At 41.5% G+C, this 27,504-nt stretch overlaps 1 protein-coding gene across 1 annotated transcript in view; it reads left to right on the plus strand.

Moving 5' to 3' along the window:
• The window catches only part of LOC117416760 (rootletin-like), a 75,106-nt gene that overhangs the window by 4,334 nt on the left and 43,268 nt on the right, over nt 1-27,504 (plus strand). The window contains exons 2-14 of the mRNA XM_059034213.1: nt 283-366; nt 5,729-5,835; nt 8,713-8,809; nt 9,729-9,818; nt 11,147-11,323; nt 12,076-12,272; nt 12,745-12,906; nt 13,518-13,662; nt 13,840-13,986; nt 17,678-17,908; nt 18,360-18,532; nt 19,356-19,483; nt 20,919-21,020. Coding sequence (XP_058890196.1) covers nt 283-366; nt 5,729-5,835; nt 8,713-8,809; nt 9,729-9,818; nt 11,147-11,323; nt 12,076-12,272; nt 12,745-12,906; nt 13,518-13,662; nt 13,840-13,986; nt 17,678-17,908; nt 18,360-18,532; nt 19,356-19,483; nt 20,919-21,020 — 1,840 coding nt within the window. The remainder of the gene's footprint in view (nt 1-282; nt 367-5,728; nt 5,836-8,712; nt 8,810-9,728; nt 9,819-11,146; nt 11,324-12,075; nt 12,273-12,744; nt 12,907-13,517; nt 13,663-13,839; nt 13,987-17,677; nt 17,909-18,359; nt 18,533-19,355; nt 19,484-20,918; nt 21,021-27,504) is intronic.

Consider the following 27,504-nt stretch of genomic DNA (forward strand, 5'->3'; position numbering starts at 1 on the left):
TCATTATGAATTTGTGGCCATTTTTTAAAATTACCTTCAGGACTAATACAAATTTTTACAAAATAACAACAAAAACATTAGTTATTCAGATGTACCTCCTATGCAATCCTTTGAAACTTTGAACACGAATTTGCAGCCGTTATTTGAAAATGTTACCGACACTATAAGACTATATTTACTGTATGTCATTTATAAAAAATACCCCAAGGTAATGCAGCCCTGATTCAATAATGGGATAATGTAGTATAAGCGCGCGGATGATGGCTTTTTGGTTTGTTCCAGGTGCTCCAGTATAAGCAAAGATGTGGGGAATTGGAGCAGCTGGTGCTGGAAAAAACCTATGAGTCAGAGAAACTGAAACACTCGGTGAGTCTCTCTCAGCGTGAGCACTTTATCATTAGAGTCTTGTCTCATAACCTTCCTGCAAGACTGTTTGACTGGGAAAGGATGTAACTGTTTAAGACATCTGTGTATCTTTTCATTTGTGAGATTTACGTTGACTGTTTAATTTATTATTATTATTATATATTAGCAGACGCCCTTATCCAGGGCGACTTACAATCGCAAGCAAATACAAATACAAATACAAATACAATAATTTAGTTACTATATTTCACAGCCTAATTTTGATAACATCTTCCAATCTATGTTAGTAATGTAATAAGACAGTGGTTTTCAAACTTTTTTGTTCGCGGACCACCTTAAATTTTGTTTTTGATCTCGGTGGACCACACAATACAGTATAGCTGACTGAAAAATAAGCACATAAAAAAATCACTATAATACTAAAGAATAACCGTAGACTTACCTTTCTTTGTTTCAATGCAACGGACGGGTCTGTTTCTGTGAGCAAAGTTATTTTAAAATTTGAGTTTTTAAAGAACGGTTCTAGTTTACTTTTCATTAACACCAATTTACTGAAATTGATAATTACAGCAGAAATTGATTTATGTGAATTAATAATGTGTGAAATTACAATGCATTGATGAGGTACCAGCACAGTCGGAGCTACGAATCTCCAGCTATAATCTTTATTTATAAAACTGAATGTTTGCGTGCTGCATGCTGACTGGCTGTTGAGGATTTTTTACTGTGCAGAATAGTACAATGCACGGCAGAATTAATTTTTGCCGAAGCAGTTCAATTAATAAATTATCAATACACAACATATAAAACTCGCAATAAATATACACATTGTGTGAGAGGTCTTTTGAAGTTTTTAAAAATTATTGACATTCATTTCATCACGTTTGATCTTTTCAGAGGCATGACAGTGTAAGTGCATAGAATTACAAGAAGCAAAAGCTCTGTTGGAAAAAAAGGCTCAAAGATTTAACAAGTCAACAACTTAATTAAATCAAAGAAAACAAAAATGCTTGTGCAGCTGGTGTTTTTATTGATTTGATGAAACATAAAGACATGGTAATCCACTTAAAAACAGTTTGTCTTGAAAATCTAAACGATCTGCTATGGTAATTTATGCTTCAGTGCGTAATTCTGTTGCTCAAGCATACTCGGTTTTGTTATGTTAGCCTCCATGCTGGTCTCAATCGCTCCATAAACAGTGCTGACATAAACCGCAATGATAGCCTGTTGGTGACCAAGCCAATAATGTATTTTTGTATTAGCTTCTCCAGGTCAGCAGTAGTAATGTGTGGATAGTGAACTTTGTTTTTGCCTTTTCTTTATGTTTTCATTATCAACAGAAATACGTGATTGGAATTTTCAAATGCTTGGTCACTAACCAGGCTAACATTAAGGGTTATGTCAGCTCTGTTTACGGAGCGATTGAGACCAGCACACAGGCTTCATTCATTTGAATTAATTACAATAAATGGAAACGTTGAAAACCTCCAGTTTAATGTTTACAACAAATAATAGAACCTTGTTTGAGGTACTTTTTTTATTGTATCTGTTTTATAATATAAGCGGGATTACATTCCAGGGCTTGTGCGTTGTGTTGCATTAACATTCAGCCATTATGGCAAGATGTTTTAACATTTAATCCTCAATTGCTGATATCAGCAATTTTAATACTGATATCAGTAATGTTTTGCTGATATCAGCAATTGTATTTTTTATACAACAATTCTCAATGTCATTTTTTGATATCAAAAATAGAATTGTTGATATCAGAAATAATACATTTTATTTTGATGTCAACAATTGTATTTTTGATTTCAACAATTGTATTTTTGATATCAACAATTCTATTTCTGATATCAGCAATTCTGTTTCCGATATAAAAATGCAACACAATTACTGATATCCACAGTTGTATTTTTGATATCAGAAATAGAATTGTTGATATAAAAAATACAATTGTTGATATCAGAAACTGACGATTAAATGTTAAAACGGCTTGCCATACAGCCATATGTTAATGTAGTGCAGTGCACGTCCTGTCGTGTGTTACTGTACAAGCTGCACGTGAGCGCAATACACAAACTCCCTAATAACGAATACATTTTAGACACTCCAAAACTATATATGACAGAGAGTTTAGACATTGTTTTTACTTGGAGATATTCTCCATGGATGCATTGTCTTCCTGCATCTGTAGCTGATTTTTTAAGGTCTCACATTTTGGGTTTGCAAGGGGATCTATAAACTATGCTCTTGCATCCTTTCTGTAATTATGTAACCTTTCCACGGATGACCTGAAAGCAGCTGGCGGACCACCAGTGGTCCGCGGGCCACAGATTGAGAACCACTGTAATAGGACCTGACAAATCAGAACGTAATAACATTAGAACATTTACGAATGAGAGGAGGCCATTTGGCTCATCTAAGCTGGTCCATTTCCTAGTAACGGATTAATCTCAAAACTGATCTGGTTTCTGTGCTGCTCTTAAAGTACTTTGTCAACTCCTTTTAAGATTGTAAAGACTTCAATGATGTCCCCCCCAATTCTTCTTTTTTCTAGACAAAATGTCTCAAAAACCATGCACAACATATATAGTATACCTTATACTTGCAAGGAGGCAACACTTGTGTTTAACTTTGTGTATAATGTCTTCTGAGTTTGTGGTTTTTGTACCTTGTTCTGTCCAGCACATTCTTTGTAAACTGTTTTGAGATCTTACACACATGCAATTTACTTGAAAGGATCAGCTGTGTTAGAGGACAAATCTCAGCTTCAGTTTCTCAAGTAAAGTTTCAAGTACAATGCTACAGAAATAGCTGTAGGCAATATTCAAATGATGGTTTTCTATGAAAGGCAAAATCTCAGCTATCAATTGACAAAGAAACTTGCTGAGTTTCTATGCAAAAAAACAGGCCTTCATACCAGCAACAATTTAACAGCCCTAGCAGGAAGTCACAGACCTAGAGAAACAATGTATTGGGATCCACCACTAACCTGCTGGGGTACAGCCATTGCATCAACTGCCATGTTTTTAATTCCATACTAGAATAAAGAATTGTAATGCTTAAATCCTAACTTAAGCACAGCAGACGTTTGCCCTCCTGAGTTATGCAGCGAGTGACTGACTTACTGTATCACTAATTAGAGCACAGTTTCCAATGCTAAGCAGACCCAAGATCATATTCCATCATTCTCTGCATTCTGGACAGATTGCAAAATGATATCGGCTTTAAAGTCTGGAAGCAGGCTGTTTAATAGCAGAACCACATCTTTGATCTCAATGAAGTTCCAGCCTCTCGCAATCTGGCTGTTGTGACTTCTGATGAATCAAAGTTCTTGTTCGGAAATAAATCGGGCAAATACAAGAGCATCCAGTGTGTTGATCACAGGTGAGGCAATGAAACCACATCAAAAGCAGAGCTCAGTCACCAGAGAACGCTCGGTAAAGAGCAGACAGGTTTTTTTGGTTTTTTTTTTGCAGGACAGGATCCATGTTGTGTTATTTAGGGGCAACATTACATTTTAATTGCACTGTAAATACTCACTTTAATCAGTGTGTATTACTTCACCTGCAATGATCTATCAAGCTTTCCCTTGCTATGGAGAAACATTCTAAAGCACCCTTACAAAAATTTACCACAGCCATTTTGCAGTTTGCCCATGCTTTTCCCATGGCTTTTAATATGCTTTACCATACCTTTGTGGGCTTTACAGTGCTTACCTATGTTTTATCATGCTTTACCACACTATGCTTATACTATGGTAGCATTTTAAAAGGGTAACCCACATCTAGTGGAACTTATTTAACCTATGTTTTTTTCTTGCAACAAATTACACAACTGGTAGGGGTCCTAGTGGGACATTTTTGGATTACGTATCGTTATTATTAGGGGTCTGCTTAAATCGTGGTAAATTTAAGTATTTTTCGCGTGTAGGTTATGGAATAAAATTAGGATTTTGCAGACATTTCGCAGACCTGCTGAAACATTAAATAAACCTAAGTAGACAATATTTCAGATCACTATATAAAAGCCGAAAAATAGAGGTACTTGCTTCCTTACTAAAACTGTGCTGTCATTTGTTAAAGACAAGCATGCAACATCCCCCAGCAGTTGCTGCCGGCAGTCTCCATCTGGTGTGGACTTGCCCATACTTTGAGACTGCACGTCTGCATCCACTGAATTGGTTGGAAGTGAAGGCAAAGCTTTGCCAAGTTATACAGATGTGGAAATCCATTAGAAACAGTCCCAAAACTCGGTTACCCAAGGGCATCTGGCATACTTTAATAAAGGCAATATATGCAGCACGTTCGTTGTCATGTTATTTGTCCCATCCAAAAATGTATTTTATTAGTACCAAGTCAAAACTAAGAAAATGTGCCTATTCGAGTATAAAATTCAAACTGCGTTTAAAAAGTAAGTAGCCGGTTGTTTGAAGCAAGGTGGCTGTTCTAGATCGTACCTGTAGTACTGATTTAACTTGGCTACAACCAACAGGAATACTTTTTGTCTGCGCTGACTTTCCAGTTTGTTTTCTGAAAGCTGTTTATTTGACGTTCTGTTCAGCAGCCTCTGTAGTAGCCTTTCGTTTAATGTGTGATTCTGAAGCTAAATAACGATAGATTGTATTTTTTCCAAAGACACATTACAAGATAAACAATTACCTCCATCTGCATGTACAGTTTCTTTGGGAAATATCTTGACACGATCAGCCGAAATATACTTTTGCTGAAGGATGTTTTTTGTTTTTTTTTCCCTTAGTGCAATGCACACAGGACAGCAAAGGAATAAAAAAAAGCCTATCTACAGAAGGAAAATATGTAGCTTGCGTCGCTTGCGTTGTGCAGTAATTCACTTTTTTTTCTCTCCATACTTGTCCAGTATGCATTGGCCCCTAAAAGAGGTGAATTTCGCAGTGACCCCTCAATTTCCCGATTTCCGCAAAGACCCCTAGTTATTATGTTTCACAAATATGCATCCAGTGTGCAGCCTTCTCCTCCATGCTGTTCCTCAGGTATTCGAGTGCCCCAATCCTCTCTCTGCTAGTGATCCTTCCAAAGGAAATGTATAGATCTGTGATATCCACCTGTCTTAGTGTTACAGAAAAGCAGAATGGGAAAACATCTTTCTACGGACCAATATGAAGGAGAACTGCTCTATAATGCTGTACCGTTCAGAGATGTTTAAAAACATATTGGTAATGAAGCTAATCGAAGGTAGAAAATGTGTCTATTAACCCTGGCTGTAATAGTAAACACATGCCTTTGAACAGCCTGAACAGGTTGCAGGACAGGCCAGGTTTTTGCAGCGGTCAGTATAGAGGGTTCCTCTTACCTGGTTGTTTGTTTTCTGTTCCTCACAGTTACAGATCCGTCTGGACTTGGCCGAGTCTCATCTGCACCGCACGGAGCACAAGCACAGCACTGACCTGGAGAGCTCACTCAACCAGCTGGAGGAGGAGCAGGAGAGGTGGGGCGATGCTCTAATGCAATGGTTCTCAAACATGCATTTTAAAGGGCATGGGGCCGCAGTAGGTGCAAGTCAGTCAGTTTTGAGATCCCGCCCCACCCCCCCACAGTTTTTTTCAGTTCACACAGCGCTCTATATATTTTTATATCACATATTCAATGCATCATTTATGAATGAATAAAACACTGCACAGCTGTAAAAATGATGTTAGTAATACATTTAAAAACAAAATACAAGTTTCATTTAAAATGACCTTTACTGATTTGTTTGTGAAAAAAAGTTTCCCTGCTGTGTAAACAATAAACATCCTGGCCTCTCGTTTGCCCAACAGCGTCATCATTTCCTTATGACAGACCATGCTATAGTCCACCCATCGAACCCAGATACATAGTTGAGGGATATCACAATTATCAGTTGACTCATATAATGGAATGCTAAAAGCCAGGCTTGATTTGATTGCAGCAATCAGACAGTTGGAAATGTGATCGGATATATTGGTAATGCGCAGAGTTGCTGTGTCATTGCTCAATTGCAAGGCGCACATTTTACACATCACCTCAATAAAAAACCTCTTTCAGAAATTCACCAACACAGCTGGCAGGTGTAATGACTTCACCCTCTGTCAAACACACTTCATGCGTTTTTTTTGCAACTTTCATTATTTCAAGTTTACGTTTTCGCTTGTCACTATTCAATGGATACTGGCAGAGTTCACTTGAATGCATTTCACAATGGCGTTGTGTACGTTGTATTTTTTGCAAACTACAATCTGTTTCTTGCAAAGCAAACAAAAAGGTTTCTTGTTATTTTCAGTTACAAAGTATTCTAGTTCCCATCCATCCTGGAAACCTCGGTTCTCTTACTTTACTGACTTTTTATTTCTTTTTCCTGGCACTCACCACTGTTGACTGATTACTTTCTGGTGGTTTATTGCTGACAGAAGCTGCTTTAGACTAACTCAGAATAACTCTGGTAATACATTTATCCATTATGAAACACTGTACTTCAAAAGCATCAGCTGACCTTATCACAATATATTGCTGAGCAATGAACTGAGTTTGGCGCGTATTTTAATTTTGGTGCCTCCAACTGGGAGAGTCCAAATAGAAGCCATGAAAAGGGGGTTTCGAGAAAGCCTCGCTTCCAGTGGAGAAAAAAATATATCCTGTATGATAAAATCACCCCTTGGTGTGTTCCTGTGTATCTTACCAGTTACCAAGTGATTTGAAAACAAAAAACACTGTACTAGAATGTCTCATAAGTAGCTTGATAAGTGAAAATATATGTGGGCCGCAAAAAAAATTATACCGGGCCGTATGCAGGCCGCGGTTTGAGAACCCCTGCTCTAATGCAATACTGTTACAACGGTGTGCATTAGATTGCATGCATTATAAGTCAGACTACAGCATGTTGTGGTGGTCTATCACTTTAGAAATACTAAAAGAAACGTAATCAATTCAATGACCACCCTTTCGACTACAAGTCTTTTTCAAGGTCTTAATACATTCAATGGCAAACGTCTTCAAACAAAGAGGAAATTCGCTCGCCACACATCCGGGGTGAGGAAGGCTTTATCTCAGAGGAGGGGTGTTAGAGCTCTGGGTTTGCAGATAGCCATTCACCAAGATATTCATCAGAATCCCATCCCAGTTGTGAATGAGAGCAGTAAAAGTGTGAATAGGCACTGAATAAGCAAAGAGTTGTGTTTTAGGTTAATTGCTAAACCCAATGACTCAAGCTGTCTCTCGACTCCAACAAACACACACATACACACCCTAAGGAAGTGAGCTGCCCATAAAAAAAAAATTAGGTCCCAATTTGTCGAAATTAATTAGCAAGCTACCTCTCTGCTTTTCCTCCTGGGGAGTTTAATGATCCATCAAACTGAGAGGGGGGCTGATCTCCCCCTCTTTTCCCCTGCCCTGGCATTTACAGGCTGCAGGTTTATGGAGTCCTTGCTGTACTAACTGAAATGGAAACCCGCTGATTATTAATTAAATATTATGTATTACTAATTAAATATTATTAGTTCTGAGCTTCATGAAAATATTATTGAAGGACTCAGCATAAAATAGCTCTGTACAAAATAAAAATAAAAACTTAAAATAATGATAACACAATAGTTACTTATCGAGGTAATACAGTTGATTTTTTTTCGTATGGGCATGTGGGCTGACAACTAGTTGCCAGACTGCTGTTTTAAAGAAAGAAACTCTTTACTGCAAATTGTAAACATTGTGTACTAGTTTTGTTAAAGCTCCACTGCAACATGTTGTTATTGCTCAACCTGAAATAAACCACAAAAGTTCATTTAAGGCTCAAGAGCACATGAAATAGTTGCATAATGCTTTTGAGGGGGTTTGAGGTGACAGCAAAATCACCCATTAGGAGGAAATAAGGCGACATTATTTCAGCTCTGGCTGGTAATTTGTGAGCAAGAGGAAAATGTATTTCCTCCATCAAACAGAAAAATATTTGAGGTATAGAATTCTCACAAGCTCTTTCCCCAAATGGTAATGATGCCTAAGCTAAAAAGCTTGAGAGAATTGTTGGTCTTCCCTGAAATTTATGCATGTAATCTGAGAACACCATTGCAAAGCTTTCCCCCCAAGGCTATTTAAAAATAATCCCTGACGAAGCGTTCCTTTCCCAGTAGGTAATGCTCCATCCATATTTCTATTCCTTTGTTACCCATATATTGAAAATAGTAAATTAGTGAAGGCCCTTTTGTGTAAAGAGTAATACAATTTACTGTCTAACCGTGAATGAACTAAATTAATGAATTATGGAATTGTGAAATAACATGAGAGAGCTGTATAGTCCTGCTTCCCTGTCTATCCCAGACAAACTGATCCACATCTTAAAAAACACTTCCAGAATCCTGGAGCTGACGGAGATGGTGAAGCACCTGAAGTCTCAAAGATCTGAAAAGGAGAAAAAGGTGACAGCTCTCCGGGCGACAGTGGAGGCAATGGTGAGAGACGGCCGGCCCCTATTTATTTCTTGAGAAGACAAAACACCACAGAAATGTTACAAAATTATAACTTAACTGGCCAATTTTCCATTGGTGATTTACCACTAGACATCTGAACCGCTACCCAGGGAAGGGGGAGGGGGAGGGGGGTTGGGTCATTGTCACAAAGACGGCCGGAGTGGGTGGCGTCAGACCAGAAACAGGAACACAAACGACAGAGAGATGGGGTTTTGGTGAGGCTGAACGCGTGATCGCGCTCAGCATTTAATAAACAGAACAGAAAATAAAAGGTTGGAACAGACAAAAACACTGGACACGGCACTACACGCCAAAATAAATAGACATACAAAACGACTAAACGCTAAACAGACGGTGCAGGACAGACAGACGAACAAACACGGTGAGTGAAAACACGTTAACTATTACTTTTACTATTACTATTATTATTATTTTACTTCACCTCCGTCTCCAATCCCGTTCTCCACTCACCGAACACCAACCCCGACTGAGTGAAAATGTGCATCTATATATACTGTTGTGCTGGGATTCAATTACTAATTAATTATTCACTTGAATCCCAGCACGTGAATTAATTCTGTGCAACCCCGTGCTCACATATTACATTTAACCAGCACGTGAAGTGATTTGTGCTCTCCTCGTGCCTAAATACAAATCTACACTTTAAATATACGTGAAACACAGACCCGTTTATATCCCGTGTACCAATCTATACACCAACATTAACACACACACGCACGCAGCATACAACACAGATCACACAAATGCACACAGGGGCGGGGCACTTTGCCACAGTCATACATAGGTCGCACCTGTGATAGAGCAGCTGCTTCCTGGTTACCACAAAGTGACCTGTCCGGGGTCCCTTGAAAAGTAAAATGGGTCCACTTTCTTTCTGCAGGAGACGAGCCAGGCTGAAGACTCCTTGGAGATGGAGGTTCTCAAATGCAAGATTAAAAATCTACAGCAAGTCCTCCACAGCATCACTCAAGTAGGTCAAATGGTTTCATGTTGGTTCTTAGTTATTTCTTATAGAAATAACTAAGAATCCACATACAAAACTATTAACCCAGACATTTTACTTTACCCTTTGTGAGAGGGATAGCTGAGTGGTGACGTCAGGCCAGAAGCAGGAACAAAGACAAATGCAGTACTGCAGGGCAAAAGATGCCGCGTGCGCCGTTTTTATTTAAATAACTAAACCAAAAAAAAAAACTTCAACAAAACAATGCTCACAGAGCAAAATAAAAGTTTAAACTAAATAATCACGAACACAATAAGAAAATAAGTATTCCAGGTCAGGCTGGGCAAATCGTCTTCACTGTTCCTAGATTTATTTTTGTTTTCTCTCATATCCTCCGCTCTCATTCTCCACTTCCGAACACCCACACAGAGCTGCAGGTTTTTATGCTGGTGACCATCTCCCCATTAGCAACACATTAATCATTTAATTCGGGAGATGGCCACCTTCTACACAAGGTTTTTAAATTGTGGATGATGCTTCCCGTCCACGCTGCCAAACAAAACCTACGTCTTCTCGCCGTCATATATACAAATAATAAAGCATAATAATAATAATAATAATAATAATACAAAATAAATACAAAATAATAAATTGCACAGGGGTGGAGGGGTACCCCATTCTAAAATAAACATTTTGGCATGTATGGCAGGGCTTTGCCCTGCCCCCTTTTCATGTGCAGGGCTCCTCGCCCTGTCACACCCTTCAATAGTCTTTATACAATAGGTTCTTTCATAGAACCACTCTCAGTGTTTTTTTGTATCATACTTAAGCATCAGTGCAGATGAAGTAAACCCAACACTGGCCTGCACTGTACTGATCATGATACACCTATCTATCATACCCAAACTGTGGAGGATTTGAGGAGCATGACACAGACTTCAGGCATCGCCATGGCCATCACAATCCCTGGATCTCAATCCAATTGAGCAATTTCGGGATGAACTTGAACGACACATTCTTTATTTTGATCTTCTGTCTACCTCTCTGCACCAATTTTATGAAGTCTCAATGACAGAGTGGATTTAACATCCCTTGAGACACCTTCCAGCACCTTGTGGAGTTTATGCCACATCGAATCAAACCTGTGATCTGGGTAAACGGTGGTACAGTATATGTCCTATTAAAGTCGCCAGGCACTCTATATAAAGCTCTAAAGTGTGTCGTATTAAGTACATATTTCAGATGTTTAGATCACATTATTTTAGTATTCTGACAAACCATTAATGCGATCAGGGCTGTGGACTATTGACTGCTTTACATTGCGCTCCCCTCTCCTCTCTCCTTCTCCTTTTCAGGTAGCTCGAGCTGATTCAGAGATTGCGTTGTCCTCAGACGGCCCGCTGCGTGCTCCCTCGCGACACTCCTCTCCCACCCTCACTCGCTCGGCCTTGCGCAGCTCCTCCCACTCTTTCCGAAACTCCGCCTTGGTTGCAGTCCAGAGAGCACTGCAGCGGCGCCAGCTCCAAGTGCAGGTGAGCCCAGGCTCTGCTCCTCAGTGATAACCAATGCTTTAAAGTTCATTTTATATGGTCCTATTGACTTTATTGCCGTTATTACTGGTCCCACTTGTTTTTTTGAAGCTAATTTGAGAAATACAAATATTTTCAATACAACACTATATATAAATTGCAGCATGCTGGTACCTTTGTTGTAGGTCACATGGTCCGATTGTTGCTTGATCATTGGACTGAGTTCAAAGCATGATGTGATTACAATAAAACAACATAAGAAGAAAAAAGTTGGGTCAAGTAGGGTCTTAAAGGGTCCCAGTGATTCACCATCATCAACATGACTCGGTAGACCATGTCTCCTTAACTCTGTCCTAAATCTATCTCGACTTAATTTCCAACTGTGTCTTCTGGTCCAGGTTTCTGTGCTGTGTTTACAGTATTGTTTAGGGTTAACTATGTAAACTCATTTTAGGATTTTAAACACTTCAATTAGGTACCAGGAAGCAGTAGCCAACAACTTTTCATCTATAACTTTTGTCTTTTTAAATAGTTGCATGTTCGTAATTGAAAGACAATCTCTATACAAAATCTAATAAGATAAACTTATAAGAAAGTCAATAGTTCTGTCTAACATGTTCATCATTATTGTATAGTCCTCGCATGTCTTCATAAGTATTAAAATCCCCCCCCCCCCCCCCCCAAAAAAAAAAGAAAAATGCCTGTGGGAACTGTGCACAGTGATATGTGCACTGTGTTTGTCTGGGTGGCTCTAGGAGCTGCGCGTGCGTCTAGAAGACGCCCAGGAGCAGACAGGGGCCCTGCGCAGGCAGCTGATGGACAGGGACACAGAGAGGACCCTGGAGCAGAGACTCCAGCAGCTGAGACAGGAGAGCCAGCAGGTTGAGCGAGCCATGGAGGAGAGCAAGAGAGACAGCCAGAGCTACCACTCCTCGCTGGAGATCATTGGGAGGTGAGGTGGAGGGGCAGGGGGCAAAGGGAGCCCAGGTATGGCATTTGTCATTATTCCATTTAAAGTAGTTTAGATTTGGTTACCTGGCACCACACCGGTTTCTGTATTCAGTCACGAATTTCCATGTTACAAATTACTTTTTAAATATATTTTAAATCTCACATTGAATTGTTTTCAGTGTGGTTTATGTAATCATGAACATGTACTCTGATACATTCATTCACTGTTCATGATACAACTGAGCACTACCAAATGTAAAAATAAAAGAAATTGCTGGAAAGAAACTCTCCAAAATCAGTACACTTGTGGCATCGTATCACTCTACCATAGAGGCTGTAAGATGCATGCTACTGTACTTAGGTGAGTGCTATATCACACCAGTTTATCCTGGCATTGCTAGACCACGTATTACAGCCACAGGGCCTTACCTTGAGTCGCAACCCCCCTCACCAACGCCCTGTCCTCCCCACAGTGAGAAGGGCAACCTGGAGAAGCTGATCCACAGCCTGAACCAGCAGATCGACTCCCTGCAGGGTGACCTGGAGAAGCTGAAGGGTGTGAACCTTGACCTCCAGAACCAGCGAGACCACCTGGAGAGAGAGAGCGAGCGTAGCTGCAAGGAGGTGGAGCGAGGGTCAGTCTGTGTGTGTGTGTGCGTTTGGGGAGCTGGAAGTAATCCTTTTAATGCACTTAATTCTTGGACACATATTTGACAATTTGAACAATAGAACATTGCTTGATGTGTATTTGGTGACAAAAATTACCACGTTCGTATCTGTTAATATAAAATCATTTATAAATAACTGAATCAAAAAGATATCATGCAGATGTCATCTGGAATAAATAACACATTCTAGTGTACAGAAGAGTGTTTCTTTCTTTATTTTACTCCTGATATATATATATATATATATATATATATATATATATATATATATATATATATATATTTCTTTACTGTAATATGGTATGAATTATATAACCAAAATTACATATTTAAATGTTTATTACATATTGAAGCAATATTTGAACATGAAAAACCCATGTTTCTGAAAAAACATCTACGCTTTTCTTTTTTAGACATTTATTTTGGGAAATTAATTATTTACCTGTTATTTTTTAATTATCTTGTTCATTCATGTTTTCCCCAATACACTATTCTTATTTTCTATCACAGATCTTGTTGTGATGTTGATGTGTTTTTGAAATACAAAGTAACAAAAGAAATCTGTGTGTGTTCCTCAGCCAGAAGAGCCTGGAGCAGCTGGAGCTGAAGAACTTGAGCTTGAGGAAGGAGCTGGTGACTCTGAAGAAAGCCCTGAGCCAGGTTACCCTGCACAAGGAGGTGCTGGAGGATGAGAAGACAGGCCTGAGCACATCACTCATCAAGGTGAGGGCAAGACATGGAGAGGAAGCAAGTGCTTAACCATACAGGAACGGACATTTCAATACGTGCTGCATGTGGGAGCAAGACATGGAGAGGAACCAGAACAAGGGAAGTTGCCCATACCTGCAGGGGGCACTGTGGAGTTGACACTGACCCTGCTGTGTGTCATTGTCTCCCCAGGCAGAGTCGCAGTATGGAGATCTGGAGCTCACCCACAACAAGCTGCAGACCGAGGAGGCCACGCTGCGGGATTCACTGGACAAGATGGGGGCTCGCAATGAGGGGCTGGCCAGAGACAAGGTGGCGCTGAACCGCCTCATCCTGCAGGTCAGTCTGAGCCCCCTCCCCGCCTCCCCCTTCCACCTCCCAAACCTGACTCAATAAAGACAGGCCAGGGACGCTTGTCATCCAATACACACCTTCCACCTCTCAAACCTGACTCAATAAAGACAGGCCAGGGACGCTTGTCATCCAATACACACCTTCCACCTCTCAAACCTGACTCAATAAAGACAGGCCAGGGACGCTTGTCATCCAATACACACCTACCTCCCAAATACACACTGCTTCATGCATTGCTTAATTGTGATTTTAAAGTTGTTGTTTTTTTGCTTTACGTTGTCTTGATGGTGTGTTACTTGTTCTGAGTAGTTGCTTTATCTGAATTATTTTCCCTATAGCCATCTCAAATTAATGTTCATCTAAATGTGGCTGTTAGCATTCCACAGTAGTTTGAAACAGCAGTATGGAAATTTCGATATTGGAGCAAACCAATAAGATTTAATAGATTAAATGTTTAAACCTTTTGTGTAAATGGTGGTTTAATATTTAAACTGTGGCATTCATTTAAAAAATAGACTTGATTTAGCAATTATAGTAATGTTTCTATTTTACTTAACTTTTGTTTCAAATTTTACATTAATTCTCACACACAATATTCCATTAAATGGTTTAAAATGCAGCAAGAAGCTATAATTAAACATTTTGAAAAATGTGGAAGTCATTGCAAAATCTTCACAAGACAGTATCGGTGCATTTTTGGTTAAATGTTTAGTAATATGCTATGCCCTTTAGTATATTCCCAGATACTCTGTCATGCATTCATCTCCTCTCGACTCGACTACTGCAACTCTCTCTATGGTGGTCTTCCGTCACACGCCATAAACCGATTGCAGGTGGTTCAAAATGCTGCTGCTAGGATCCTTACCAGATGTAAAAAACATGATCACATTACCCCCTGTCTTGCACAGCTGCACTGGCTACCTGTTGAGTTCAGGATTACTTTCAAAATTCTCCTGCTTGCCTACAAGGCCCTCCATCACACAGGTCCAGAGTATCTCTCTAACCTGCTGACCCGCTATGTCCCTGCACGCAAGCTGAGGTCCTCTGACTCAGGCCTGCTGGTTATACCCAAGCAAAAGTGCATCACACTCGGAGAGCGCTCTTTTAGCTTCATGGTCCTGACTCTCTGGAACTCTCTTCCAGCTTTTGTGCGTGCAGCTCCCACAGTCGCGCACTTCAAATCAACTCTCAAGACCCACGCTTGCTTTCAATGCTCTTTAAGCCTGATATCCATTATTAGCTGTTGTCTAAATTGCTATTTCAAGTTTTTCACTCCATCTTATTTGATTGATTCTGTATGACACATGCATCCACTATGTTTAGAATTTACATCCTAGTCTTGTATTTTAATGTAATATGCCTGTATTTAATGTACTTGCATTGGTTTTTTTACTGTTCGTATTTAATGTACTATGCCCTGTATTTCACTGTATTTAATGTATTATACATTGTTCCTCACTATCTTGTAAAGCACTTTGTGATGGTGGTCCACTATGAAAGGTGCTATATAAAATAAATATTGATTGATTGATTGATTGATTGATTGATTGATTGAGTGATGTTACAGCCTTACCCATAATAAAATGACATTTAAATAAATGCACTCTCTAGAATATGCATTTACTTTAAATTAAGATAGCTAACATTTTACGCTATAAGGAACTGCTACATAGTACGAGATAAATGCATTGATTAATACAAGTCAATGAACTTACTAATAAAATGCTAACCAAGGCTTTAAACCCATCCTTAGTAGCACTAGCAACATGGTCCCTTATCTTGTATTGAAAATCTTTTATCTTGTTGCCTTATTTTTTTATAAACTAGATTTGAGATATGCAAATATTTGTAATGCAATCCTACATATTTAAACTTGCTACTTCCTGGCATGTACAGACGTGCTCAAATTTGTTGGTACCCCTCCACAAAAAATGAAGAATGCACAATTTTCTCTGAAATAACTTGAAACTGACAAAAGTAATTGGCATCCACCATTGTTTATTCCATATTTAATAGAAATTAGACTTTGCTTTTGATTTTTTATTCAACATAATATTGTAAATAATAAAACAAATGAAAATGGCATGGACAAAAATGATGGGACCGCTAACCTAATATTTTGTTGCACAACCTTTAGAGGCAATCACTGCAATCAAACGTTTTCTGTAGCTCTCAATGAGACTTCTGCACCTGTTAACAGGTAGTTTGGCCCACTCTTCCCGAGCAAACTGCTCCAGCTGTCTCAGGTTTGATGGGTGCCTTCTCCAGACTGCAAGTTTCAGCTCTTTCCATAGATGTTCGATAGGATTCAGATCAGGACTCATAGAAGGCCACTTCAGAATAGTCCAATGTTTTGTTCTTATCCATTCTTGGGTGCTTTTAGCTGTGTGTTTTGGGTCATTATCCTGTTGGAGGACCCATGACCTGCGACTGAGACAGAGCCTTCTGACACTGGGCAGTACGTTTCGCTCCAGAATGCCTTGATAGTCTTGAGATTTCATTGTGCCCTGCACAGATTCAAGGCACCCTGTGCCAGGCGCAGCAAAGCAGCCCCAAAACATAACCGAGCCTCCTCCATGTTTCACTGTAGGTATGGTGTTCTTTTCTTTGAAAGCTTCATTTTTTCGTCTGTGAACATAGAGCTGATGTGACTTGCCAAAAAGCTCCAGTTTTGACTCATCTGTCCAAAGGACATTCTCCCAGAAGGATTGTGGCTTGTCAATATGCATTTTAGCAAATTCCAGTCTGGCTTTTTTATGTTTTTCTTTCAAAAGTGGAGTCCTCCTGGGTCTTCTTCCATGGAGCCCACTTTCGCTCAAAAAGCGACGGATGGTGCGATCAGAAACTGACGTACCTTCACCTTGGAGTTCAGCTTGTATCTCTTTGGCAGTTATCCTTGGTTCTTTTTCTACCATTCGCACTATCCTTCTGTTCAATCTGGGGTCGATTTTCCTCTTGCGGCCGCGCCCAGGGAGGTTGGCTACAGTTCCATGGACCTTAAACTTCTTAATAATATTTGCAACTGTTGTCACAGGAACATCAAGCTGCTTGGAGATGGTCTTGTAGCCTTTACCTTTACCATGCTTGTCTATTATTTTCTTTCTGATCTCCTCAGACAACTCTCTCCTTTGCTTTCTCTGGTCCATGTTCGGTGTGGTGCACACAATGATACCAAACAGCACAGTGACTACTTTTCTCCATTTAAATAGGCTGAATGACTGATTACAAGATTGGAGACATGTGTGATACTAATTAAAGAAACTAATTGGTTTGAAATATCACTATAATCCAATTATTTATTATCTTTTCTAAGGGGTACCAACAAATGTGTCCAGGCCATTTTAGAATATCTTTGTAGAATAAGCAATAATTCATCTCTTTTCACAGCTTCTTTGCTTTATTCTATGACATACCAAAGGCATGCAAGTATACATGATAAAATAGTTTTTAATTTCATCACTTTTCCGGAGGAATGAAGCATTATTTCAATGAGCTGTAAGGGTACCAACAAATTTGAGCACGTCTGTAATTGTTTCCTGTGCTGTTGCTCATATTCAGTGATCTAGCTGCAATCCAGTCCCATGGAAGTGATTAGGTACCATGAACAGCAGTTAGGTATCATGAACAGCAGTTCTATGAACACACTGAATTGTGTTGTCGGTCTGTGCTGGTGCAGATGGAGGGTGAGAAGGCCCAGCTGGGGGAGCAGCGGCAGGAGGTGGAGCAGGAGTGCGCGGCGGCCAGGGAGGAGGTGTCCCGGCTGCAGCAGGAGCTGCTGGACCTGAGCACGGAGAAGCACGCTCTGGAGAAAACGCAGCACAGCCTGGAGGAGAGCCACAAGAGACTGAAGCAGGATCTGGGCCTCCTCCGCAGGGATAAAGCACAGATCCAGGAGCAGCACATGCAGGTCAGAGCAGGACCCGGGACATTTCCATTCTCCCAACCCCAGGCCCCTCACATATATCTGAGATATCTCCAAAGATCAGAACGGGATTTCATGCTTAAAAAAAAAAAAGAACTGGCAAGTTTGCCCCAAATGATTGGTCCTGTATATAGCTATAGCCAAAGGTTTTGAATCACTTAACATTTTAGGATTGAGACTATATTAACATCATGTAATCAACGAAACTTCCAGATTATATTGTAAAAGTGTATCGGAAGCCATAATAGTAGTACAGTATTTCATGTTAGATTTCAAATTTATTCTAACTTGGCTGGAGAGACTACTATGACTCCCATATTCTCAGTGTTTTCAGTGTCTGCACACACATTATCAAGAGGTCTGTCAGACTAAATCATCTTCAATGTCAGGCTCCTTGGAGCTGTTAAACAGCCTCTTGTGTTTTTGGCCGATGCAGGTGAGCCGGCAAAGGCAGAGCCTGTCCAAGCAGCTGACCCAGAGCAGCAGGGAGATGGAGAGCCAGGCCAAAGCACTCCTGCAGGCCGTCCGAGAGAAGGAACAGCTGAGCGTCCAGCTGACCGCAGCAGAGCGTGAGAGCCGGGGGCTGGCTGAAGAGGTGGCAGCACTGAGGTACAGCATTAACATGCATTTTTGATTAAACCTTCAAACATTTACATCCGCGTAATTAAATGGCATTTAAATAAATTTACTTTAGGTTAAGATAGGTAACAATTTACCATATGCCATAAGGAACTGTTACAAAGTTGAGAATTTATGCATTAATTATTTTTTTTTATGAATATGATCATAACCTCACAAATAGCCTGTCTGGTTCCTTGTAAAGAGTCTTGAAACTCTGAAAATCCTATTTGAAGTTGCAACGCAATTTTTTTCCAAAAGAAAAGTTTGGTGGAGGTTATATATATATATATATATATATATATATATATATATATATATATATATATATATATATATATACAGTATATATATATATAGATAGATAGATAGATAGCAGCTGGCTTTTCGAGCTAATATATATATATATATATATATATATATAATATTATGATATCTGACATATTTCCAGAAAATCCTAATAGGCATTGGTAACCTTCTCGTTCACACCAATATTTACTCTAAATAGTATATTTATATGATGCATATTTTAAGTGTCTACACACACATAATCATGGGGTCTGTCAGACTAAAGATTCTGCACCTATATCAGGCTTCTACTGTAGTCATGTGCTGATTATGTGTTTTATGAATGTAATTGCCTTAGCATTATACGCTGGGGTGCTTGCTTCACTCTCAGGACATGTCTCTCAGCATGATAAGTGGCAGGCGGTGAGCACACAACATATAAAATGATAGCATGTGTAAAATTCTTTAAAAAGCCAGGCAGTGGAGGGAAGTGCAGTGAGCTGGAGTGCTTGTGGCTGTGTTGCAGGGCGGAGAAGGAGCCACTGGAGACGGCTCTGTTTGAGGCACAGCAGCTGGTCTTTGCACTGGAGGGACGTAAGAGCCAGCTGGAGGAAGAGAACCAGGCCCTGCTGGTTACTCAGGAGACTCTCACAGGTAGTGCCCATTTAGACACGTCTGTCCGACACACACACACACACACACTGTACTGTGATTGGCTTGATAAAGCCTTGTGATATCCGTACACAGTGAAATGAGTAGGTTTTTACTGATCTGGAATCACAATACAGTGCTCTTATACATCAAAGCAACGTGAATTATATTAAAGACAGTGAATTAGTGAATGGTCCTTATACAGCAAAATGCTTATCTATAACAAAAACATTGTCAATGTAAAAAAACAAGTTAGAAAAACGCAACAGTCGTTTAAAGGGGTGATATCAAACACAAAAGTCCAAGTTAGGAGAAGCAATTAGGCCAATCTTGTCAAGCATCAAGCAAATAGGCACAATTGGAAAGGTGCTGGGGACCAACATTCACACAATTCTTGCTTCTAACTTGGCACCTTTTTTTGATCGCTTCGCTCCACTTTATCGCTCCACTTGAAATGCTCTTTGTATAACTTGAAGTGACTGAGACACACACTCACACACTGAGATACACTCACACACACCCCTGTGCAGTTTATTTTGTATTTGTGGTTTATTATTGTGATTTAGTTATTGTATTTAAATGATTGTATTTGGTGTATGATTTATTTGTATTTATTATTATCGTTGTGTTAATGACGGCATGCGCCGTGTTTGTTATTGTTTTGTTTATTTTTAAAACGTGTTCTGGCAGAGGCGAGATTGGTGCTCGTCCTCTGCCAGGAATAATTTAAAAACCTCATGGAGAAGGTGGCCAACTCCCAAGTTAAGTGAGTGATTGATTTGTTGCTAATCGGGAGATGGTCACTTCCATAAAAGCCTGCAGCTCGCTGCACTCAAGGTGGGTGTATGAGGAGCGAGAGTGGAGAGAGCGAGGAGAGAGAAAACAAACTTTAAAATATACAGTGACAGTGACAGCGACAGCGACTGCCCAGCCTGACCTGTATTTATACTTTGTGTTCGAGATTTGTTTTGTTTACCTGTTTTATTTTCGCTCTGTGAGCAAGTTTCTTTTTGTTTAAACCTTTGATTTATTTTTGTATTTAAATAAAACGCGTCTTTATTATATTGAAACTGTAGTGCCTGGTGTCAGTGTTTTTTCAGTTTAGTTCCTGCTTCTGCCCTGACGTCACTGCCCAGCCATCCTGTCACACGTGGTGTTAGAAGTGGGATCACAAGCACCTCCTGGACTCAGGCAGAAGAGGGTACTGCATATTTTTTTTCTCTCGTTTTTTTCATTTTATTATTACTTGTGGAGGAAGGAGAGTAAGGAAGGAGAATGGGAGGAAAAAGGAGGAAGAGCTGCAGACCGCAGCAGCTGCAATAGCAGGCACAGGAGGAGGTCAGCTGAGAAGCCCTCCTCCACAGCATAAGCCAGACATACTGTTGCTGCATCTGTGGGGAGTGGGGGCATTTCCCAGTTATTTGCCCCTTCCCCGAAGAGTGGAATTACAGCTACAGGAGAGGAGACAAGGGGAAGGAGTCGGTGGGTCCACAGCCCAAGAGGGAGGAGACCGAGCGTCCACAGCAAGAGGGAGGAGTCGGTGCGTCCACAGCCCAAAAGGGAGGAGGCCAAACGTCCACAGCCCAATAGGGAGGAGCCGGTGCGTCCACAGCCCAAGAGGGGGGAGGCCAATCGTCCACAGCCCAAGAGGGAGGAGCCGGTGCGTCCACAGCCCAAAAGGGGGGAGGCCGAACGTCTATGGCCCACATCTCCACCAGCAGAGGGAGAGTACCTGCTGGTGCCACCTCCTCCGCCGTGGGAGGACTGTGTGTCGCTCCCACCTCCTCCAGCAGAGGGAGAGTACCTGCCGCTCCCGCCTACACCGTCGTGAGAGGATGACTGGCCGCTCCCACCTCCACCAAGAGAGGGAGAGTACCTGCTGTTTCCGCAACCATCTCCGCCACCAGCAGAGGGAGCATGCCTGCTGGTTCCCCCGTTGCAGCCAGAAGGGGAGGAGCCCATGCCACCTTCGCAGCCAGAAGGGGAGGAGCCCCTGCCGCCTTCGCAGCCAGAAGGGGAGGAGCCCCTGCTGCCTTTGCAGCCAGAAGAGGAGAAGCCCCTGTCGCCTTCGCAGCCAGAAGGGGAGTAGCCCCTGCCGCCTTCACCAGGAGCAGAGCAGCAGGAGCTGCCTCTGCCTCCACCACCACCACCACCGGAGGGAGAGGAGCAGAAGCTGCCTCTCCCTTCACAACAGGACGGACCGGAACAGAAGGCTGGCGGTCCGCAGCTGCCCTTGCATAGGCTGCTAAAAAGAGCAAGGGGGAAAACTGCCGGGTCGCAGCGGCTGAGAAGAGGGCCAACGCCAGCACCACCGCTGGTCCTGGCTCCCTTCCTGCAATCGCCTCCTGAGGGTCCGCTGCCGCCGTCGCCTCCTGAGGGACTGCTGCCGCCCTGTCGTGCATCCCCTGGGGATGCCAGTTCGCCATCGCCTGAGGATGCCAGTTCGCCACCGCTCAGGGATGCCTGCCTCGCACCGCCCAAGGATGCCTGCCTTGCACCGCTCAAGGATGCCTGCCTCGCACCACCCAAGGATGCCTGCCTTGCACCGCCCAGGGATGCCTGCCTTGCACCGCTCAGGGATGCCACACCCACTCCGCTCAGGGATGCCACGCTTGGATTGCCTGGGGCTGCCTGTTGCTCTGCATCGCCTGGGGCTGCCTGTTGCTCTGCATCGCCTGGGGCTGCCTGTTGCTTCGCATCGCCTGGGGCTGTTTGCTGCTCCGCATCGCCTGGAGCTGCCTGTTGCTCCGCATCGCCTGGGACTGCCTGTTGCTCCGCATTGCCTGGGGATGCCTGTTGCTCCGCATCACCTGGGGCTGCCTGTTGCTCCACATCGCCTGGGCCTGCCTGTGGCTCCGCACCGCCTGGGCCTGTCGCCTACATGGCCAGGGGCTCCCCTCCCGAGTTCGCCTCCCGAGGGTCCTGCTTCGCCTGGGGTCGTCGAGGGTCCTGCTTCATCTGGGGTCGCCAGGGGCTCTGCTTCGCCTGGGGTCGCTACCAGTCCTGCCATGCGGCAGGAAATAATGTGGCTGGAGCCCCATGAAGGGGAGCTGCCGGCTATGAAGAAAGGGGGGGAGGTCAGGAGACCAGCTCCTCCAGCCGCATTTTCGCGGCAGGAAACACTGAGGCCAGAGCCCCACGGAGGGGAGCTGCCGGCCACGAAGAAGGGGGGGGGGGAGGTCAGGAGACCAGCTCCCCCCGCAGCAGTTTCGCTGCCGGAAATTGGGTGGTTGGAGCCCCATGGAGGGGAACTGCCGGCCATGAAGAAGGGGGGGGGGGGGAGGTCAGGAGACCAGCTCCCCCAGCCGCACTTTCGCGGCAGGAGATAATGTGGCTGAAGCCCCGGAAGAGGGAGCTGTTAGCCATGGAGAAGTGGGGGGTGGAGGACATTCCACCATGGCCACCCCCAAAAACACCTTGCTTCCCTCTCTTCCCGGGACTTTGAGACTGAGGGGGGAGGTGGCCGTTGGGGCCAAGTGTGTGTTGCACAAGGGGGGGGGGGATATGTAGCAGGGCGGAAGAGAGCCCTACCATGTAACTGTATTTTGTTTATTATTAGAACAGGCTTTTCCCCTCCGCCCATGTGCAGTTTATTTTGTATTTGTGGTTTATTATTCTGATTTAGTTATTGTATTTAAATGATGGCGAAAGCCATGTCTTTTTGGTGTATGATTTATTTGTATTTATTATTATCGTTGTGTTAATGACGGCATGCGCCGGGTTTGTTATTGTTTTGTTTATTTTTAAAACGTGTTCTGGCAGAGGCGAGATTGGTGCTCGTCCTCTGCCAGGAATAATTTAAAAACCTCATGGAGAAGGTGGCCAACTCCCAAGTTAAGTGAGTGATTGATTTGTTGCTAATTGGGAGATGGTCACTTCCATAAAAGCCTGCAGCTCGCTGCACTCAAGGTGGGTGTATGAGGAGCGAGAGTGGAGAAAGCGAGGAGAGAGAAAACAAACTTTAAAATATACAGTGACAGTGACAGCGACTGCCCAGCCTGACCTGTATTTATACTTTGTGTTCGAGATTTGTTTTGTTTACCTGTTTTATTCTCGCTCTGTGAGCAAGTTTCTTTTTGTTTAAACCTTTGATTTATTTTTGTATTTAAATAAAACGCGTCTTTATTATATTGAAACTGTAGTGCCTGGTGTCAGTGTTTTTTCAGTTTAGTTCCTGCTTCTGCCATGACGTCACCGCCCAGCCATCCTGTCACAGATGACATTAAATGTGTAGCCAAACAGGGATAGCTGGCTGTATGGTTTTTTTTTATCTCGTCACTTTAACTGGACAATCAGCTCGTCCAAATATCACCCTACCTGCCATAGCATAGCGTTTTATTATAGCATAGTGGCTGTGTATTTGCATCTATAGCGACCCGGCTTGTGCGCTAGGCAGCACCAGGACCTCTGCGACCGGTTTCCCCCGCCTGAAGTAGTGCACTACTTCCTATCGTCGGTTTATATTGACAAAAGAATATTAAAATTGAGTGAGAAATTGTGTAAATGTTCAAAGGAGATCTAGCGTTCAGAGGTGGGAACATCACATTATTATTATTGTTTTTGTTGTTTTTGGTGAGTACCTTGTCAAAGTACTATAGAGTCATACAAATATTGTACACGAACAGCCATTATATAGCTTAAACCCAGCCGTCAGAGTCCAGAGCTCTAACTACGACTACCACAGCCAGGGCCGGATTAACCTTTTGTGGGCCTGGCGCCAAACAGATTTGTGGGCCCCCATTTGTGGGACCATTGTAAAAGACAGGGGATCGACACATAAGTTGTCTTTGACACATCATGTTTTTGAGCGCCGCTTACATTTTTTTTTATCATTTTCTTAGTCACTTGTTCCTTGATTTTTACTCTCCCGCTCTGAAACAGTGCATGCATAGGCAATACACCTGTAGAGTACACTCAAAACACACTACTAGTCACTTTCAAAACACTTTCAAGCTCAAAACACGTTGCTTTTTACAGTTATGGTATTACATTTGTATTTTCCCCAAACGTTTTTCAGCTAAAGCGAACTGAATTAACTAACATAACAATGTACTAATAGAAACTGTAACCGTACAAATGTACTGTATATAAAAATACGGAATTGAAATACAAAGCAAACAAAAAATAAAAATGACCAAAATTAACTATACACAAAAAAAAAAAAAAAAAACAGTACTACATACAGAAACACACACACAGACGAATACAAAAAATTTGAATCTATGGCTAATGGATGCCTTCTTTCAAGCATACTGGTTTGAGTTCCTTTGCTTCAAAAACAACAATCATTTTGAATTTGTTACCTTGTTTAATACAACTTTTTAATGAACAAAAAAAAGTTTAATTAATATTATAACAAACAGTAACATACTGATGTACATACTGATAGAATGTGTCTATTTTGTGGCTCACCTTTGTTATTTTTTTGTGTACCTTGTGTTTGTACATTAGTTAGCCATCTGTAATAAAAAAAACGCTGGCACTGTCTCCGAAAATTAGCCTTTCTTCCACTGTTCCCTTTAAGTGCATCTGGGTATTTCCTGTTTGATAAATAACTGAATATTTCTTGAACGTTGGGCCCCGTTTTTCCACCAGTTACAGTGTCAGCACCAGTCCCAGTGTGCAAGCACCAACCCCAGCAGTGTCAGCACCAGTCCCAGCAGTGTCAGCACCAGTCCCAGCAGTGTTAGCACCAGTCAGTGTTAGCACCAGTCCCAGTGTCAGTACCAGTCCCAGTGTCAGCACCAGTCCCAGCAGTGTCAGCACCAGTCCCAGCGTCAGCACCAGTGTCAGCAGTGTCAGCACCAGTCACAGCAATATCAGCACCAGTCTTACCAGTCAGCAGCAGTTACCAGTCCCAGCAGTGTAAGGCAACTTAAGTAGCAGTGAACCAAATGCATGTCAATAAACGTATGAACCCATCTACTTATTAATACTGATGTTATATTCTTGTCTTTTTAAATTAACATATTTCTGACAGTGTCAATATGGTCATTTTAGGTTGCTGTGGTTTTGCTGGGAGACAATTAGTTTTAATCTTTGAAATAATATGGGTCATCAAATTTTAACATTAACATCATCATCCAAGGGACTTAATATTTCTTTGCAGTTTGCATGAACAGTCTCCAGGCTTTATAAGATGATTACTTTTACCTTTGTAAGGATCTGCAAGAGGTTTGTTCAACTTTTTTTTTTTTTTTTGCCTCAGTAAAAATCTAATCCTAGCTACGCCCCTGATGTACCAATATAGGAAGCAAGTTACATAAAACAGTGTTTCCCAATCTTGGTCCTGAGGGCTGATTTGTGTTCCAGCTGAGCTTTAAATTACTAATTGAACCATCAATTGAATGAATAAAAAGTCTAATCAGAGCATTTTAATTATTTGTAGAAATGGCTGGCTGCACAGGCCTCAATTAGCACTAATCTAGGACTACCTAATGTTAACTCAGGTAAGGTAGTCCAAGATTAGTGCTGATCAGGGTTTGTGAAAGCAGCCAAAAGAGTTCAGGTTAATCAACTTTACCAGCAATACTGAAAAGTCTCTCTACTTTATTATGAGCATTATTATTGAAAAGTGTTTAAAATGGAAATATTTTTGAAGCTTTCCCATGATTTGAAATTCAAATGCAAATTCTTATATTTCAGAATATACAAATACCAAGTCAGGTGCAAATAGTTCAGCAGATTGCATTTAAATTATTATTATTTATTTTTTAGCAGACACCCTTATCCAGGGCAACTTATAATTGTCACAATTCTATCACATTATATTTACATACAATTACCAATTCATCCAGTTGTTTATACTGAATCGAGGTAAAATACCTTGCTCAGTGATACAACAGCACTGTCCCTCACCTGGGATTGAACCCACAACCCTCCGGTCAAGAGTCCAGAACCCTAACCAATACTTCACACTGCTGGCCCCAAAGTAATGTGTCGATTTAAACCAAAGTAATGGTTTTGGAGACATTTTGTAGGGGAAATTGATATAAAGAAAAAACTACTTCCGATAAATCGAGAAAACAGAAAAATTGTTTAAGCACATATAGTACAGTGGCTAAGATAGGAGTGTGTAGTGAGCACAACCAGGTGTCTGACCTTCATACAGTGGGGTAAAATGTTGTGTTTGTGAAATAATAGAACAAAAAGTATAAAAGCTACACTGTAAAACACTATTTGTCACACTTTTAAAACACGTCACTGGGTTTATGATTTTAAACGTGTTTAGGATTTAAACACTGTGTGGTGTTTATTTTATAAACTCTTGGTCGTGTTTATGATTTGTAACACTTTTTAAACATTCATACGCATTTATAACAGGACTGGTGTTTAACATCTAAACATTAAACTTAGCAAAAATGGCACAGATTAAACACATAGGGTCAATTGCAATGAACTGAAAGCAGCGTACTTACTGGGGATGATCCCGTGGTTAGTATGCATCTCCGTACTAAACTTGTACGCAAGTTAAATACCAATTGCAACGAACATGGTGGCTGAAGTTAGTCCCCAGCTGCGTACTAAAAAAGGTCTCAATTGCAACAAACCCAAAAATAACTGCTGCTGCCCTCTAGAGCAGGGGTAGGCAACCCTGGTCTTGGAGTGCCACAGACACTTCTGGTTTTTGTTTTACCCAAGACCCTTAATAAATTAATTGATTTAATGATTGGCTTAATTGGTTAGAATTACCATGTGTTCCAGGTATTTAGCAATTGACAATTAAGAGATACCTATAAAACCTGCAGGATTGTGGCACTGCAGGACCAGGGTTGCCTACCCCTGCTCTAGAGGATACTAAGTACAGGACTAACTTAGTATAACTCTTGCTATGGACTAAGAATTTTAGTATCGTACTAAGTGGAATAGTAGAAGACATGTGAAAGTCCCAGAATGTACAGGCAGTTTATTTTTGCTGAAATAATAACGTGTGCATATAATATACACATATATATGTCGTCACTATAGTATATTTGAAGCATCTGCTGCCTGTACGGATATTGTAATAGTAAATTAACATTACG

This window comes from Acipenser ruthenus, chromosome 12, assembly GCF_902713425.1.
Source record: "Acipenser ruthenus chromosome 12, fAciRut3.2 maternal haplotype, whole genome shotgun sequence".
Taxonomy (NCBI): Eukaryota; Metazoa; Chordata; class Actinopteri; order Acipenseriformes; family Acipenseridae; genus Acipenser; species Acipenser ruthenus.